The sequence below is a fragment of the Palaemon carinicauda genome, chromosome 6 (genome assembly GCF_036898095.1).
Source record: "Palaemon carinicauda isolate YSFRI2023 chromosome 6, ASM3689809v2, whole genome shotgun sequence".
In the NCBI taxonomy this organism is placed as follows: Eukaryota; Metazoa; Arthropoda; class Malacostraca; order Decapoda; family Palaemonidae; genus Palaemon; species Palaemon carinicauda.
In genome coordinates, this window is record NC_090730.1 from 142,612,609 (window position 1) to 142,630,776 (window position 18,168).

At 38.5% G+C, this 18,168-nt stretch overlaps 1 protein-coding gene across 1 annotated transcript in view; it reads left to right on the forward strand.

Annotated features, from left to right (window-relative positions):
* The window catches only part of LOC137642690 (serine/threonine-protein kinase 16), a 43,214-nt gene extending 33,765 nt beyond the window's left edge, over nt 1-9,449 (forward strand). Inside the window, exons 6-9 of the mRNA XM_068375472.1 lie at nt 1,116-1,260; nt 2,433-2,587; nt 4,315-4,449; nt 6,912-9,449. Coding sequence (XP_068231573.1) covers nt 1,116-1,260; nt 2,433-2,587; nt 4,315-4,449; nt 6,912-7,028 — 552 coding nt within the window. The 3' untranslated portion in view covers nt 7,029-9,449. The remainder of the gene's footprint in view (nt 1-1,115; nt 1,261-2,432; nt 2,588-4,314; nt 4,450-6,911) is intronic.
* The last annotated feature ends 8,719 nt before the right edge of the window (nt 9,450-18,168 follow it).

The following is an 18,168-nucleotide window of genomic DNA, read 5'->3' on the forward strand; positions in this document are numbered from 1 at the left end:
CATAGGGATCCAGCACGTGGTACATTCCCACGTGATTTCTGTGGGGATCTAGCATGAGACTATCTAGTGAAGTCTTCGAGTATGTCTAGAGCATGCTGCCAAATGAAGAACTCTTAAGTCTCTGGCCTTACTAGAAGGCAAAATTGTGTTTTTAAAAAAAGGTTGCATGAACAGGTTAAAGTGCACTCACAAGAGAGCTCTTATGGTTGCATGCACAACAAAATACTTTGGGCACCTTCAGAGGAGCTCTCTTGTCGGCGCACACCCAGGAATCTTCAGCATTGAGTAGTTGTCTTCTTTATCTTCGGTTAAAGAAGTTACTGTCTTTTTCATGGGGAGAGATAATAAGACAAAGGCGAGACAGAAGTGGAAGATGAACTTGAAGTTCTCCTAATGGCTGATGACAATGCTCTAAGCAGTAAGAAGTCAAGAGACAGGACAGCTAGTCAACACGTCCTTAGCATTTTTCCGGGAATAGGAAGACACAAAGAAATCTGCTTCATACTCGGAGGCAGAAAACTTTTCTCCTCTTTCGGTGTACATCTATGTCTAAGGATTGCCAACCTCCTTAGGAATATGTTGTCATTGTCTTCACAATGCCACACAAGCAAAGGAACAGAGGGAAAACAGGAATACTGTCAAACAAACTAGAAACTTTAGCTGTGTGACTTTTTTGCAAATTTGATGATATTCAGTTATCAGGAAACCACTGCAAATCAGTTCCTTCTAAATTTCCCTTTTCAACGACTACTTGCAGACACAGATTTCTAAATGGAAAAAGCAGAAGATTTAAAAATTCAGTTAATGGTGCCATTAGTACGTCTGTACTTTCTGGCGGCTGAAAACAAAAGTGAGGTCTCGGTGGCCTGTCGGGTTTCCCTATCTCCTCAAAGGTTTAATAACCATATCAAGATTTGGTGAGTTTAATCCTATTATAGGATGAATGTTCATAATCCTGTAGGAACCAATTGATAATTATATAGATTAAATGGTCTTAAAACTTTTTGAAGTAAGTTTTTGATTGAAAGAAATGTTATTTACTTATATAATTAAAAGAATGATAAAATTCAATTTTGCCACCAGGGAAAAATTATTTATGCACTTTTCTCTTTAAGGTTATGGTGTTATCCATTTTCCGGGGAATTTGTGAGGCTACCCAGTGTATGCACTCTGCTAAGCCACATCCTCTTGCTCATCGGGATATAAAAACTGCTAATGTACTTCTGAAGGAAGATCTTACTCCATTGTTAATGGATTTGGGTATGTATGTGATCTAGGTGAGCGAAGAAGGCAGCCATAGCCTACCTGCCAGATGAGTAATAAAGGTTTATAAAAATGTTAAATGTAAATTGGTGTATACTATTTTAGCCAGAGACCAAACACTTGGACCAATGACACAATGGCATCAGAAATATATCAGAATTTAAATAAGATTAAAATTACTGTTTGAAAAAGTATATTCACACTTTATAAAGTAAAGCATAATAAAGAATGTGTTTTATAGCTACAGTAGTTCTTACTCTAAATATTTGAAGCAGTTTTATTTAAATATGACTAGTTGCCTTAAATTTCCTCATTCTTTGGTTTGAAGTGAATGACCCCTTATACATCATTTAAAGTTTCATTCAAATTCTTTGGTTTGAAGTGAATGACCCCTTATCATTTAATGTTTTATTAAAATTCTTTGGTTTGAAGTGAATGACCCCTTATCATTTAGTTTTATTAAAATTCTTTGGTTTGAAGTGAATGAACCCTTATACATCATTTAGAGTTTCATTCAAATTGATATGATAAGGTCTTATTTACAGTAAAGTATAAAGTTGTGGATTGACGTTCCTACACTCTTACTGTGGCATAAAGACCTTAAAAAACTATCTGTTGATCTAACATGGGACTCTGAAATGCATTCCGCTAAGGTAGGGATTGAATTTGAAGCCCATATCAGGGAAAGTTCATAGAAATAAATGTTTCAGGATATATAAAACATTCAAAACTTGGAAAACCTAATAGGGTTTATAAATTTTAATCAAGACTAAAATATCCCTAATATGAAAATTTAAAACTTTAGCACTCATGTACTAGAACTTTTAATCTCTCTGAGAATCTTGTATTTGACATCCTCACTTGAGCCTTTGAGAAAAAAATTATTTTTATTATTAAGCCCAAAGACTAGGCCACTCAATCAACTGCAGTAAAAATCAAAGTTTAAAAAGGAAATAAAGCGCTATGGTTACAATTTCTATTAAAATATCCAAAACCAATACCAGCATTGGCTTTGCAGCCATTTGTAAAGATTTTAATATAACCCATATATGTGTACTGTACTTTACTGTACTACGTTTTAATAGTTGCAAAAAAAATGAGTAAAATGAGGACTATAGAAAGTTTCTGTAGCTTTGAAATAAATACAATAATAGTTTTATTTTTTCCAGGGTCTGTGGCTAAAGCACGAGTTGAGGTAAATGGTAGTTCAGAAGCTCGTAAGCTACAGGATGAAGCAGCTGAAAGGAGTTCAATGCCATATCGGCCTCCAGAACTTTTTAATGTAGAGTCTTTTTGCCATCTGGATGAACGAACAGATGTTTGGGTACGTGACTTATTATATTTTTAAGTTGGTGCTTTCACTATTAAAAAAATCTTTTTACTATTCTAATTCCATGTATACAAATCATGTTTGTACTGTATGTATGTCTACTGTCTATCCCCATGTATTTAAGGAAGAGATTTTGCTTTACTAAATGGTTCCTTATCCTAAATTTCTTTTCTTGTGCCATGACAAAGCTGTCATGCTTTTTAAGGTTTACTATCAGCATTAAATTCTACCATACACACACATCTGATGCCTTGAAGACAGGAGAAGCAGAAAAGCTATAAATAATTGTTCATGCGTCAAGTGCCTTTGACCCACTAGTAGGAAGCAACTGCTTTCCTTGTACTTTTCAAGTGTTTTGAATTGTTATCTCACAGCATGAGAATTTCTGTTCAATTCTACACGATAATACAGTAGTATTCCATATGGAAATTGAACTTCAAAGTTAAAACTGAAATTTAAATTACCTTTACAGCCATTAGCTTGTTATTGTGCATTTCAACATTCATTGTTTTATCTGAAAGCGTGTTCTGACTGTGGTATTTTGTTATACTGTAGTGTATACTAAAAAATATATACCAACAAAATACAGAACAGGCTTTGATAGAAAAGACAAAAATTCATTACAGTACTGTATTATAAAATGGCTTGAAACCCCTCTTACATAACATATTAATCTCATCGTACTCACTCCTGCTACATAACTAAGCATCCTGTGATATATTTGGTCTTTAAATTGAATGATTTTATGCTTTATCATATGTTCAGGTGCATTCATTTATAAAGAATTATAAATGTACCTTAAAAAAAAAAAAGAAAAAAAAAGTGGGTAGTGCCATCAGTACACCTCACACAAAGCACTGTATGCATTACTTAAGCCCTTTTTAGCCCTTAGCTGAACTTTCTTTATATCTTTCTACTGTACCCTGGTTCTTTCTTTCATCTTGTGACTGCAGGGTTTTCCCTAGTTGCACTTTGGCAGTGAAAGGCCTCACAGGTGCCAGTGCCTGGCTATATAGGTAATGTAGCCCAACTTCATAAATCCAGTTCCATTGAAATATAAAACCATAAAAGCATTGAGTTTTAGAAGACCACATCAGCACAGTATACTCACTTATATAAAAAGGGAGAGCAAGTTAAAATTGATATATTACAGAATTTTCAAGGCCTTTTCTGTATTTTGTATTATATAACAATATTTTCCCATGTTTGCTTTTATATAACTGAATACCAAGTTTATTCTAACTATATAAGAAAATAAGGGCTCTGGGGGTGTCATTAAGAGCAGCAGCAATTACAGCAAATTTTCAACATTGCTTTTGTGTGTTACCTAACCTCTGTGAATATCAAGGACCGACTCTAAATATTCAGTAATAATTTATGGAAAATAATTTATCTTGGGAACACACACTAAAAGAGTCAAATTCAGTACAATTTAATTATTCCCATTCAATAATTAACATTACTGGGTTTTTTGGTGTAGGAAGTGTGTACTGTAATTTGTATTGTGCTGGTTCAACAATGGTTTATGCTATGAATCATAAGCACAAATTATTTAAATTCTTTGATTCAGAGATTTAAAATAGTATCATAGATTTTGGGTGTTAAAAGGTTTGTGACAAAACCTATAATTACAATATACAGTAACTTTTCACAAAATCTGTATACTGTAGAATAAACAATGAGGGTATGTGCATTTGTCTAAATTGTATTTTTTTCTTCAGTCTTTAGGATGTTTGCTGTACGCACTGTGCTTTTACAAGTCCCCATTTGATGCGGTTTATGAGCGAGGCGATAGTGTAGCGCTAGCAGTTGTTAGTGGCACTGTCAAATTTCCAGATACACACTCTTACTCTGAGGTATGTTCAGATATAAAATTTATCATAAAAAACAAATTTTAAACATACATTAAAGCATGTTTCTGTTTCACACATTCAGAAATTAGTCTACTAGTAACTGAAAAACAAAATTAGGTGAATTGAGAAGGTTGATCCTGCACCTGGCCGATTTGTGTGGAATGCAATCCAACAAGAAAGAAGTTTAATTCACTTGTGATAGTGTCATAGGATCAAAAGCTGGTTGGTTGATTAAATTAATTTATTTGTATTTAATTTTTTCTTATTTTTTTATGAAAATTATATCTGGTTCTTCATAAACCTGAATAGAAACTTGGGTAGAAAGTGATCTGATCTGCATATCCTCTCTCGAGTTGAGAGAGAGAGATCCAAAAGAACAAGGCAGCTATGTAATCAAAGATACGTAGAGAGAAACAGTGACCGAGTTGGACCATAACCAAAGAAAAAAAAAAAAAATTATCAATGCAAAGATCTGGACATGGAGGGGCCATTGTTCTTACCTACTTACAATCATACTTTGAGGTTTGTTAGGGTTCAACTTCATGCCCTATAATTTGCCCCATGAACTAATTCTAGCTAGATCTCTAATAAAGGATTCACAAACTCCAGGTCTACATTTAGGGATGAAATCGATGCAAAGTAGCATCAACTGTATATGCAACAAGCTAGTTTTCTAGGCCAAACCACATATCATGCATAAATATTATGAAAAGTAATGGGCTAAGAACATTACCCTGAGGAACACCAGATATTATATATCTATACTTCGGTCCTTATCAACAATCACTTTAAAATCTTACTTCAAAATTCAATAATGTTGCTAAGAAAAGATCCACCTACACAACTGTTTGGGTTTGAAAATAAGGGCCTCAAGATTAACATGGTCAGAGGCAGCACTAAAATAAAGTCCTACCATACAAACTTTCTGACCACAATTAAGGGATTTCTGTGCAGCACTTCATTTCAAGAAGGTCATCACATGCTCCTAGGGCCTTACAAAAGGGACTTTGACGAAGGAAAAATCTATTTCTGGGCGAGGGACCTGTGTCGCCCAGTGAAATGCTCCTTAAAGCACCATTTCTAAGGTATAAATACTGCTATATATACCAGAGAAAAAAGTTGCATGGAATGCTAGGAATATATCCAGCTCGCTCCCCCCTAAAGGGTGTCAGTATTAAAACTGGGGCGAGTGATACCACTACCAGAGATCCCTCTTCAATTAGACTTCTCCCTCCTCAAAATCCCCCGTTACTACGAGGTGTCGTTCACTTTTATGGTCAAATTGTAGTCCTTATTCATTTTCAGTTGAAACAAACTCTCCGAGCAACAGATCTTAGTGGAGTATAGTTATTAAAGTCATATCTGATCTGTTCCCCTTCAAAAGATGGTAAGCTTCTAATTTTTTCTAAGAAGCACATACAGTATAATGATCATTAAACCAATTTGTCTTTCACTCACTCAGTATTTTATCACAAGGGATACGCCTATCAGTTATGTCAACCAGATTTTCATTCAAGAGAACAAGAGGCTCAACACTTATAAAATTGTAACCAATTGAAATCCAAAAGATCACTTTTGATTATAACATCCGGGATAGGCTGTTTAGGCTTAATTACTAATGAAACCAAAGCATAATTAATGTCCCAACTGGAGAACCAACCTTACTTGTTATAACTCAGGAGTGTGTGTGTACCAAGTCCAGGCAATTACCAGAGCTTTAAGTAGCCTTACTTACGATTTGCTAACAGCCATATTTAAAACAGTCCGAAGCTTCTAAGCTATGGCAATTCAGTAGGAAAAACAACTTAATCCACCATATGGGGAGCATGGAAATTTCCAACAAGCACAAGAGGGATTTTTCTATCATCTTTTATCTTGGCTATAGTGGCAGGAAGACATTCATTAACCACAGAGACAACAATTAATAAGGCAAGAACTTGCTCTTACAAACTGAGTAAGATATTAAAACAATTCAAACTTGCTTATAGATTTTTATAGAATGAAATCATAGAAAATTAAATTATATTAGCAGAAGAATTTTGCGCTGGTGAATCATTAAAGTAAAGAAGGTATTTACAGCACTCCTGAACTTTATCAAGGATGATGAAGTATAAAGCTGGTCCTGTTCACAAAAGTAAGTTGGGATTTGACAAAGCATTTTTTTTAATGGAATTAATTTCCTCACAATGCATGAATAAGCTTTTTTTAAATGAAAATATTGGAATGAGATGGTTTTCAGTTTCATAAAGTAAGAGTTTAAAGTTACCGGTACTTAATTATTAAATTTAGATATTAAACTTCTAAGACATGCTAAATTATTATTGAGTATATGAAACTTATCCCTTTTATTACACCCGTATTACCATAGAAAGATTTCCCTATATAATTTTATTTGAAATTTAATGATACTAATTAATGTTCTATTTTAGTTTATGCTTACACCATTTAATTGTTTTGTTTTACAGGAACTAATAGAATTGATCAGAACCATCTTGAAAGTTAATCCTGAGGAAAGGCCGTATGTTGATTGGATAATTAACACAGTTGATCAGCTTATCAACAGATCTTCTGGTGCAGTATAATATAAAAAAGAAAATATATTTTCCAAGTTTTATTTATAGTTTTGAAAAAAAATTGTTAACTATTTTTAGCCATGGTATAAAACTTTTTTATTATACTGTGTTAATATTTTTACTATTCAAATTTATTAAGAGGGTTTTTTACTTTTTATTGTGTATTCAGAGGCTAATTAATGACTTAGAGGTTAGTTCAGACTCTTGGGCAGAAGACAAGAGAGATCTCATAACGTTGCAGGTAATGTATTTAGCATGAATTTTAGGGCAGTTTAAAGTTTGATAAGAAAAGTTCATTATATTCCTAGATTTTCAAGGTGCCGTGATTTGGAATTACATTTTTACCACGCGTGTTTGATTTTCTCATGCAATACATTCCATTGCTGTTTACATTAATTGCTGACTTGAGAAAGCTTTCCATTGAAAATAGCGTATTTGAATGAACGACAATTATTTCTAAGGTATAATGAGTAGGTAGAATTTTATTATCTGTGGGCAAAACAATTACAATATGTACTGTATGATATTTTATATGAAAAAAAAAAGTAATTTCAGACAGGCAAAATGTAGGATGTTATAAAATATCAACAAAACATGAAAATATAAGGTTGTGAATTTTATGTTTTATATTATTACTTTGTTTTGCTATCAAATAAAAAAACCTTTTTGAGAAGATAATTTATCTCGAAGCTGCATGTAAATAAATACTTAAGTTCTTTAAAATTGGGGGTTTATCATAGTACAGTAATTATAAGTTAGACTGAACTTTTGTCAGTTCTTGTAAAGGTTTATAGCCTAAAAAAATATGGAAACTATCAGGGATTGGTACAACTATGGTCAGCTTGATGAGGGCAACTTTATACCAGTCCAATAAAGTACAGTCAGTGCCTTGCCAGGTTAAATCTTATGCCAGTCTCGTGAATACATGCAAAGAACAAATGTTAGATGTTTATAATAAAGGAGGGCATTAGATTGTTATATAAATTTTAATTTTTATTTTACCCACGGAATGAGAAACTAAATTATCTCATCCCCAAAATACTTTATGTTTTAAACAACCTAAGTTATTAATACTTAACATTTCATCCAGTATACTGTATTGTACAGTGTATACTGGTAGTCATAAAAAAATTCCCTTTGCTACTTTTTAATCCTTACACTATGGGCCGTTTCCATAAAATATAACTATTTGCATATTTACTTTTCTTATTTTTATAGAAAAATTTGGTTGTTTAAATGTATGAAAATTTCCTTTCAAATATTAGCTTTGTTGATGGTTTGTGATCATTAGTTATCAATTACTTTTAAATTTGCCTTTCCATTACACTGTCCTATTTATAGAACTCATTACTTCCAAGATGTTTATCAACTGTGCATAACAAGTTGGCCTGTTATTGGTATCAGCTTGGCATTGATTCAGCCTGACCGAGTCTACCACCATGAATTTTACCCATTCGTGTCAAAAGCTTCCAATTTTCCATATTTTTAATTTCCAATTTAAATATTCAAGGTAGATTAAATTAAGTTCTAAAACCAAAAGATGTAAATTTAAAATAAAATACAAAAGGTGGTGAAGATGTTAGTTCGATAATTAATCCTATCAAAGAATGAAATGGTCAATCTTTATTTCATTAAGAGTCAAATATAACCTCAACTGAAAGACTTGGATCACACTTAAATTCCATGATACAAATGTTTAATTCCAAGCAGCTTTAGTCAATGGTAAGAAAGATACAAAAAAATTTATATTTCTTTTATATTTTTTTACTCTAGTATAGAATTTGTGGATATCAGAGTGGAATATTTATTCACTATCACCATCATTAAAGAATATTAAGTTATGGGGCTAAAAGCATCAAGGTCTTTAATTGAACGATAATGAAATGTACATAAATTAGGTTTTTTGCCCAGAATGCTAGTATTCTAAAATCAAATTTACACAGCTGATGTATATACTGAACTGTACTGGAAATCAAATTAGTATAGGATTATTTAGTTCTAACCATATGAAGATTATTGTAACTATATTTATATTACTAGTAATAAGATGAAATTTAATAGTTAAAGGAAAATAATATTTTATATGGTTATTAGGAATGGCTTGAATGAACTATTTATAAAGCTTATTCCAAGTTCTATTCCTCCATTTTATATCACAAAAGAAATGTAATTTAATCTATTCAGACCTAGCTTTAAATTTTTTTGAGGTGATACCAAGTTGTTTAGTATGTACACATTATTTGATGGAGCATACAAATATTTTTCATTCTTACGTTCAATCCTTTATTTTCTTCATGGAATATTATGTCATAAATAGTCTTAAAAGGTGTGATTTTATAGAAGTAACTTAGTACAGATTTATAAATGCATGTCTGAAACAATTTTGTAATTTTATCACATCAGCCAAAATAGATGCTATGCAAAGAATAATTCTGTTGACTTCTCTTTCCTGGAAAATATAATGTAAAACAAATGATTTTTCTGAATTTAAATTTGCCTTGAAATTGTAAAATTAAAAGTCTAAAGCATGGACTTTTGATGGCAGTACCGGTCATCACTAAGATGAAAAGAAAGTGAAAATACCAAGTGAGCAAGTGTGATGGCATGGTTGCTTTTCTGGGTTCTAATCAAAATTTAAGATTAGTGGATTAACAAACTTATGAGATCTGCAAGTTCAGAGATTATGAAATGATTGCAAGACGATATAAAAATTTTTTTATTATTATTATTCCAGTATTGTTATTAGCCGGGCTCGAACCGTGTTTGTGAAAAGTGAATGCTATTGGTATTTGAGACAAGATATGAAAAATGTAAGTTCAGAGATTATGAAACGATTGCAATACGATATAAAATTTTTTTTATTATTATTCCAGTATTGTTATTAGCCGGGCTCGAACCGTGTTTATGAAAAGTGAATGGTATTGGTATTTGAGACAAGATATGAAAAAAATAAAGTAAGACTTGCGAGCGTTTCAAGAAATACAATTTCATAACAAGTTGGAACCTTCCACAATATGATTAAAACTGTAATACCACAAAAATCTATCATATTGACCCTCATGAAAGGAAAGGAAAGATTATTAAAACTATTGTACTTGCATGAATGGTATATTGAAGAAGATTGAATAAAAAGAATGGCCAGAATTACAACCAAATTTTATAAAGCACTACTATACAGAGTTTCGAAAGATGTGTGTCAGAAGGAAGTTGAGAGTTAATGTGGGTAAGAGTAAGTTATGAGATGCATGAGAAGGGTGGGTGGTGCTAGATTGAATGTCATGCTGAATGGAGAGTTAGTTGAGGATGTAGATCAGTTTAAGTACTTGTAGTCTGTCATTGCTGCATATGGTGGAGTGGAAGCAGATGTACATCATTGAGTGAATGAAGGATGTAGTGTCGAGGGCAGTGAAGGAAGTGGTAAAGAATAGAGGGTTATGAATGAATGTTAAAAGTTTTGTATGAATAAGTGATCATAACAAAGGTGATGCATGGAACGGAGTTGTGGGGGATGAAAGTGATGGAGAGAGAGAAATTTAATGAGTTCGAGATGAAGTGTTTGAAGAGTATGGCTGGTGTATCTCAATTCGATAGGGTTAGGAAAAAGTAGTGAAGGTGAGAACAGGTCTAAGAATTTAACTAGAGTAGATATGAATGTGTTGAGGTATTTTGGCCATGTAGAGAGAATGGAAAATGGATGTCTACTAAAGATGATGAATGCAAGAGTTGATAGAAGTACAAGAGGAAGGCCAAGGTTTGGGAGGATGAATGGAGTAAAGAAAGCCCTGGGAGATAGGAAGATAGAGGTGAAGGAGGCAAAATAGCATGCTAGAAATAGGAATGAATGGCTAGCGATGGTGACGCAGCTCTGATAGGCTCTGCTGCATCCTTCAGTAGCCTTGGTGATCTTTCTGAGGTAGCGACAGTAAGAAATTCAGCACATGAAGCTTTAATATGATGGATGACGGGGGAGGGCTGTGGCACCCTAGCAGTACCAACCAAACTTGGCTGAATATCAAGTTAGGCCTGGAGGAACAAAGGAAAAAATATCCACCTTTTTTTTATGATGGCTACCCCCCTCAAAATTAGGGGAAGTGCCATGGTAGATAGATAGACCACTACAGGAAAGGCTGTACTGTATTAGCATGTCATAGTTTTGTCCACTACAAAATTTAGATAACAGTTTTGTCCCAGACAAAGTACACAAATGCAATGCTGTTATGATCTCCTAGAAACAATTCCAGTATGCATACCACACAGCAATTGCTAACAAAACCAGACTAGTCTAATACAAGTTGCAGTCTTTGAGGCATCAAAGACTTCTAGAGAATAAAAAATTAAAAATTAGCAGCCATTTCTGGCAACGGGCCAGGTAAGACTAGAATTAAATATGGGGAGAGGCATTCCCATGTGCCTCTCCATCATAGACACTGACATGTGAATTAAGGAACAATTAACAAAAAAAAAAATTTCAGATAATTTAGTCATTACATATAGCAAACTCATAAGAACAGCAAGAAAGGGGTTTAACATGGAAAAGATGCCTAGAAAGGAAAGAACTGAAGGTGAACATTGGAAAGACAGAACTAATGATTAGTAGTAGAGGTCTGTAAAAGTAAACAATCAAGCAGATGATAGTACAGTATTAGAACAGAACAAAGAGTTTAATATATCTTACATGGGATCAATAATAAAAAAGGATATATACATATATATATATATATATATATATATATATATATATATATATATATATATATATATATATATATATATACATATATATATACATATAAATATATATACATACATATATACACATATATACGTATATGTATATATAACGGATTTTGAGCGAAGCGAAAAATCTATTTTTGGGTAAGATGGCCATGTCGTCCTGATGGAAGTTCCTTATAGGTAGCTTCCTAGGGGATATTACAACTACGGCGATATTCCCAGAGAATTTACCTTAAGGTACCCAGAATTCTAACTCCTGGAGCGAGTATCCCTAAAAAAGACCTTAGGGATATCGTAAATATCAGCGGACGTATTCTTGACACGCCACATAGCAATCTATACCCCGAATAGAGTTAACACTTCGTAGGGGTCAAATGGCAAGAAAACGAAAACGATAAGAAAAAGGGGGAGAGCCGTTCGTAAGGCATCTCTCCTCCCCGTTTCGTAAGCGTGCCCTGCGCCGCTCGCGGCGCCATCTGTATTCCTTGTAGCGATACACGAGGTGCTACAGATACTGTATGTAGGGAGGGGTCCTACAGCCCTTTTCTTTTTTTTTTTTTTTTTTTTTTTTTTTTTTTTTTTTTTTTTTTTTTTTTGAAAAGGGACAGGGCGGGTCCATCAGGACGACATGGCCATCTTACCCAAAAATAGATTTTGCGCTTCGCTCAAAATCCGTTTTTTGGGCTCAAGCCATGTCGTCCTGATGGAAGTATACCAGAGCATTACTGTATCTGTGGATTCTCAATACGTGCCGTACTCCTCAGGAATGTTTCTTAGTCAACTCGACTGAAAGACCTAAGATGTTACCGTTATACATCTTTTCACTAATCATAAACCATGAAAGCGCTTCCTGCCCCCTACAGGGAGGAGTCCTACTAGACTCTAGAAACGAACGAAGAGTACATATACCTATGTATGACTCACTCGCAAGCCGATACAATATAGTGGTCTCACTCTATATGAAGTAAAGCATAGTCCTTACGGAACTACAGCATCCAAGGGAAAAACCGACCAGCCCCCTGGTCAGAGTAGAATTGGACAAAAGGTTATATCTGCGTAGGATTAAACTTGCTGCCGCTACCGTCCTCTGAGAAGGATGGAGCCCTTTATGCTAAGGAAAGTATAAACCAGTGCAACAAGGCTTGCATTAAGGAACAGGCTATTATAGATATCCCCGATTAATATACATAGGCTGAATGATCAATAATTGAAACAAAATCAATATAGGTGAAGGAGACGCAAGGTTCCCGAGAATAAGTTTATTGATTAACAATAAATAGACATGGTTACCACAATTATATACATATGATAGGTGGATGACCAACAATTTACACAAGTACTGTAGTACATGGATATATGGTTATCTGAAAGAAAAACAATCAGGTTACTTTTCACATACCAAGGTATCAAAGTTAAAAGTCCATGTTACTAGCCACTGACATTAGCGTCAGAAACGCTCGGCACACCTGTCTGTACTTGTGCTACAATCACCATAACGCCGGAACAGTCATTGTGGGCTCCCAGAGCCTTCACTTCTAGTTATAGCAACGCATATAACTATACACTCACCCGAGAATCAAAGTCCCAATTAAATCCACTGTTCCTCGCAGAGTTAAACAACAGGGTTAACGACGCAACCAACTGCTACCACAGACCTCTTTAGCTGCTCCACTTGCTTAGCATAGTGGCGAAAGAATACCCTGGAAGACTTCCAGCCAGTGTATGAACGAAGGTGTTCAAAATCCATAAAGTTAAAGAAGTTTAAGGATGAAGCAACTTTCCTCGGATCATGACCTGCGGGTGAACTGTCAGGATCCGCTCTGCGAATAAAGTATGTAATTTTCGCCCTGAGTTGATTTAAAGATAAATTCGAGCCCGATGTTTCTCCTCTGAATAGTTGACCCCCATGGAAGTCTGAAGTTCTACGAAGATAGACCTTTAGGCATTCTACGGGACATAGAGATGCATCTTCTTTCAGAGGGCAGATTCTCCAGGGACCCCACCTGTTGGTGGGCAACTCGTTCTTAGCGAGAAACGTAGGGTCCGGAAACAGGTTCAGTTCTCCCCCATCCAGGAACTGAACCCGGCCCTCCTCTCTCGAGAGGGCTACAATCTCACTAACTCTGGCCCCAGAAGCTAGGGCAAAAAGGAAGATCACTTTTTGAGTCAGATCCTTCAGTGCACACTCCTCATTATCCAGTAATGAGGCAAAATGAAGGACTTTGTCTAAAGACCATGAAATAGGCTTTGGAGGAGCTGAAGGTCTAAGCCTAGCACAGGCCTTCGGGATCTTGTTAAAATTCTCGTTAGCGAGGTCTACCTGGAAGGCATACAGAATGGGTCTTGTCAGAGCCGACTTACATGTAGAAATCGTGTTAGCCGCCAGCCCCTGTCCGTGGAGGTGGATGAAGAAGGATAGGCAGAAATCCGTAGAGATCTCATGCGGATTCTTGTCTTTGACAAAGGCTACCCATTTTTTCCATGCTGATTCGTACTGCCTTCTAGTAGACTTGCACTTATATTCTTCCAGGAAGTCGATGCTATCTTTCGAAATTCCGAACCGCTTCTTCACCGCTAGGGAGAGAAAATCATGAGCTGCAGGGTCCGGGTTTTCTGTAATGAAGCGTAGACAGTCGACTTCTGGACTTGCTGGGACAGAACTGGGTCCGGGAGTGGTAGAAACTCTAGTCGTAGTTCCAGAGCTAGAGGGAACCATACACTGTTCGGCCACTTGTGGGCCACTATCGCTGCTACTCCCTTGAAGGATCTCAGTTTGTTGAGGACCCTCAACATCAGATTGTGAGGGGGAAATAGGTAGATCCTGGACCATCTGTTCCAATCGAGGGACATCGCATCTACTGCTTCCGCCAAGGGGTCCTCGTACGGGGACACATATCTCGGCAACTTCTTGTTGTCCTTCGTCGCGAAGAGGTCTATCTGCAGTTCTGGGACTTGACTCGAGATGAAGGAGAATGATCCTGCGTCTAGGGACCATTCCGACTCTATCGGTGTAACCCTGGATAGAGCGTCCGCGGTCATATTCCGGACTCCTTGAAGGTGAACTGCTGACAGGTGCCACTTCTTCTTCTCCGCCAGTCGGAATATGGCTAACATTACCTGGTTGAGAGGTGGAGATCTCGATCCCCGCCGATTCAGACATTTCACTACCACCTCGCTGTCCAGTACCAACCTTACATGGATCGAGTGACGTGGGGATACTTTCTTCAGGTTAAGAAGCACTGCCATAGCTTCTAGAAAGTTTATGTGAAAAGTCCCAAATAGCTTGGACCAGGTCCCTTGTACTTTTTTCCGATGGGAGTGACCTCCCCACCCTACCTTTGAGGCGTCTCTGTGAATTGTCACTGACGGGGGAGGTGGCTGAAGAGGTACTGACCTCTTCAGACGACTGGCTTGAGACCACGGTCTGAGAAGAGAACGTAGCCGAAGTGGGACCGGTCTCTTCAAGTCCCTTCGCGCTTTTGATGCAAAGGTTCTCCAAACTCCCGCTGCATCCTTTAGCTGTGCTCTTAGCACTGGGTCTGTTACTGACGCGAACTGAAGAGAGCCCAGAACCCTCTCTTGTTCGCGTCTTGATATCCTCTCGGAAACTAGAAGTCTCTTGACAGACCCCGCTATCTCCTTCCTTTTCGACATTGGAATGGAAAAACGGTGTGACACTAGGTCCCAGTGAATTCCCAACCACTGGAACCTCTGAGCTGGAGAAAGACGAGACTTCTTTCTGTTGATCATGAAACCTAGATATTCCAGGAACTGAATCACCTGTAGGGAAGCTTGTAAGCATTCCGCTCTGGATGCTGCCCACACCAACCAATCGTCCAGGTAGGCTACTACCTGGAACCCTTTTAGGCGTAACTGTTTGAGCGCTGCGCTCGCAAGCTTCGTAAAGATCCTTGGGGCTATGTTTAGCCCGAAAGGCATCGCTCTGAAAGCGTAAAGTTTTTGTTGTAACTTGAATCCTAGGTAGGGGGAGAGACGGCGACTTATTGGAACGTGCCAATAGGCGTCTGACAAGTCAATGGAGACGGTATATGCCCTCTTGGGCAGTAAGGCCCTTATGTGTTGTAATGTTAACATCTTGAACTTGTGGTTCACTATGAACTTGTTGAGTGGTGACAAGTCCAGAATGACTCTGAGTTTCCCCGAGTCTTTCTTGGGAACACAAAACAGCCTCCCTTGGAACCTGATGGACTTTACCCTCCGGATCACCTTTTTCTCCAACAGTTCTTGAATGTACTCCTCCAAAACGGGGGTGGAGTGTTGGAAAAATTGAGGGCACAGGGGCGGAGTACTGTACCAACTCCAATCCAGTCCATTTTTGAGCAGGCTGTGGGCCCAGGGATCGAAGGTCCAACGATCCCGAAAATACTGTAGTCTCCCTCCTACCGGCGACACTTCACTTTGACTGCTGCCCTGCAGTCTTGCCTCCCTGGCCGCGACCACCTCTGAATCCTCTTCCCCTAGAGGGGCGTCTCGCCGAGCCTCTGGCTGCACCTCTGGGCTTTGCTCGAAACGTGGTCGATTGCCCTTCGAACACTGGATTGAATGCCGGGGATGCTGATGACACGGCCTGGGGTACCCATTGGAAGGTGGTCGGGGTCTGGGCTACCAATTGTGGCACCGGAGGCAAAGCTGGCTGCTGCTGCTGCTGACGTTGCGGTCTGAAAGGCTTGGCTGGGCGGGAAGAAAACCTCGATTTCTTCACCTTTCCTTTCAGCTGAGGGCCTTCATCAGGGGAAGACTTCCTCTTAAGGGACAGGCCCCACTTAAGGAGAAGATTTCGATTCTCAGTGGCTGCCTTGTCCACCACCTCCTTAACCACCTCATTGGGAAAGAGATCTTTACCCCAGATGCTGGACGAGATGAGTTTCTTGGGTTCATGCCTCACTGTGGCCGAGGCGAACACAAACTCCCTGCAGGCCCTCCTCGCTTTGACAAAGCTATAGAGGTCCTTTGTCACCGTGGCCAGATGGATCTTGGCCATTACCATGAACATATCAGGCATCTTAGGGTCGCTAGCCATTGTCTCCATGTTTGTCTGGAGAGACATCGAGGCTGCCAGACGCTCCTTTGTCTCAAGTTCCCTCCGTAGGAGGAATTCAGACAACTTGGGAAGGTTTTCGCCGAACTGTTGACCTGCAATATCGGCGTCCAACTTCCCAACCGAGAAGGTGAGATGTACCTCCTTCCAGTCCTTGTTGTCCAACGGCAAGGCCAAAGACAAGGGCTTGCATTCCTCCAGGGATGGGCATGGTTTGCCAGCTTCTACCGCCTTCAAAACGGCCGCGAACCCTTTCTGCAGAAAGGGGAAGGCCCTAGCCGGAGAAGATACAAAGGAAGGGTGCTTCTTACTCAAAGCAGCAACTTTTGAGTTTGAGAAGCCCCTCTCCTTCAACGCAGACGTTAGTGCAGCATGAGCCTTGGCGTGATCCAAGATGATCACCTCCTTCAGTTCCGTCTCCTCCTTCGAGGCCGGCTCCTTCTTCAGACGGACATAACAGTCCGGGTAGGCCCCTCTGCTGGGCCAGAATTCCACCTCCTCAAGGGGAACTGAACCCAGCTTCTCCGACATGACGATCTTCCCGACCGTCATCGGCATGTGCTCGGCATATCTCCACGGGTTGGCATCCGAGCACACAGGAAGGTCCTTCACGTTGAGCTTCTTTGGAGGCCCACGTGACGCTGTAATCTTCTGCATCTGGAGCTCCATTGCAGCGGCCTTCTGACTATTCTCCCTCTGCATCTGTTGTATCATACCAACGATGGAAGAGAGAGCCTGTCCCAGCTCTGCTGGAAGAGCGGACGAAGTAGAGGGAATAGGTTCAGGGGCCTGAACCGGAACGTCTGAAGGTACGGAAACCTCTTCCTCCACGGCAATCGGATCTTGATCCTCCTCCTCACCCTCTGCGAGGAGGTCCTGTTCCGCACGGTCGGACAAGTCCGACATCTTGTCATCCAGCTGGATGTCCTGCATGGCATCCGCAACATCCTCCTCCACTGGGATCTGGACGAGAGGGATCTCCGGCCGAGGCTGGGGAACAACAGCGTCAGTAGAAGCCTTGGGAAAAAGGTACGCCCTCATCTTCTCATTAGGAAGACAAGGTCCAGTGGTGTTCTTTTGGAAACCCCTTACCCATAAACGGAGCTTCTCCCTCGCTGCGTCCCTCGACTCCGCCGACCTAGGGGATTCAAAAGCCTCAGATAGCAGGTTAGTACACACTGAACATACCTGCGGATCCCAGTAGCGGTGATCATCCTTGGAGGCTGCGCAAGCCGCGTGCCTCCTACACGAGACATGTCCGCAAAAGTTCTTGCTGCGGACATTGCAGAAAACGCTATCACATTTCGGATGCTCCTCCTGTAAAAGAAGAAAATTTCCATGAATATCAAGTGAATT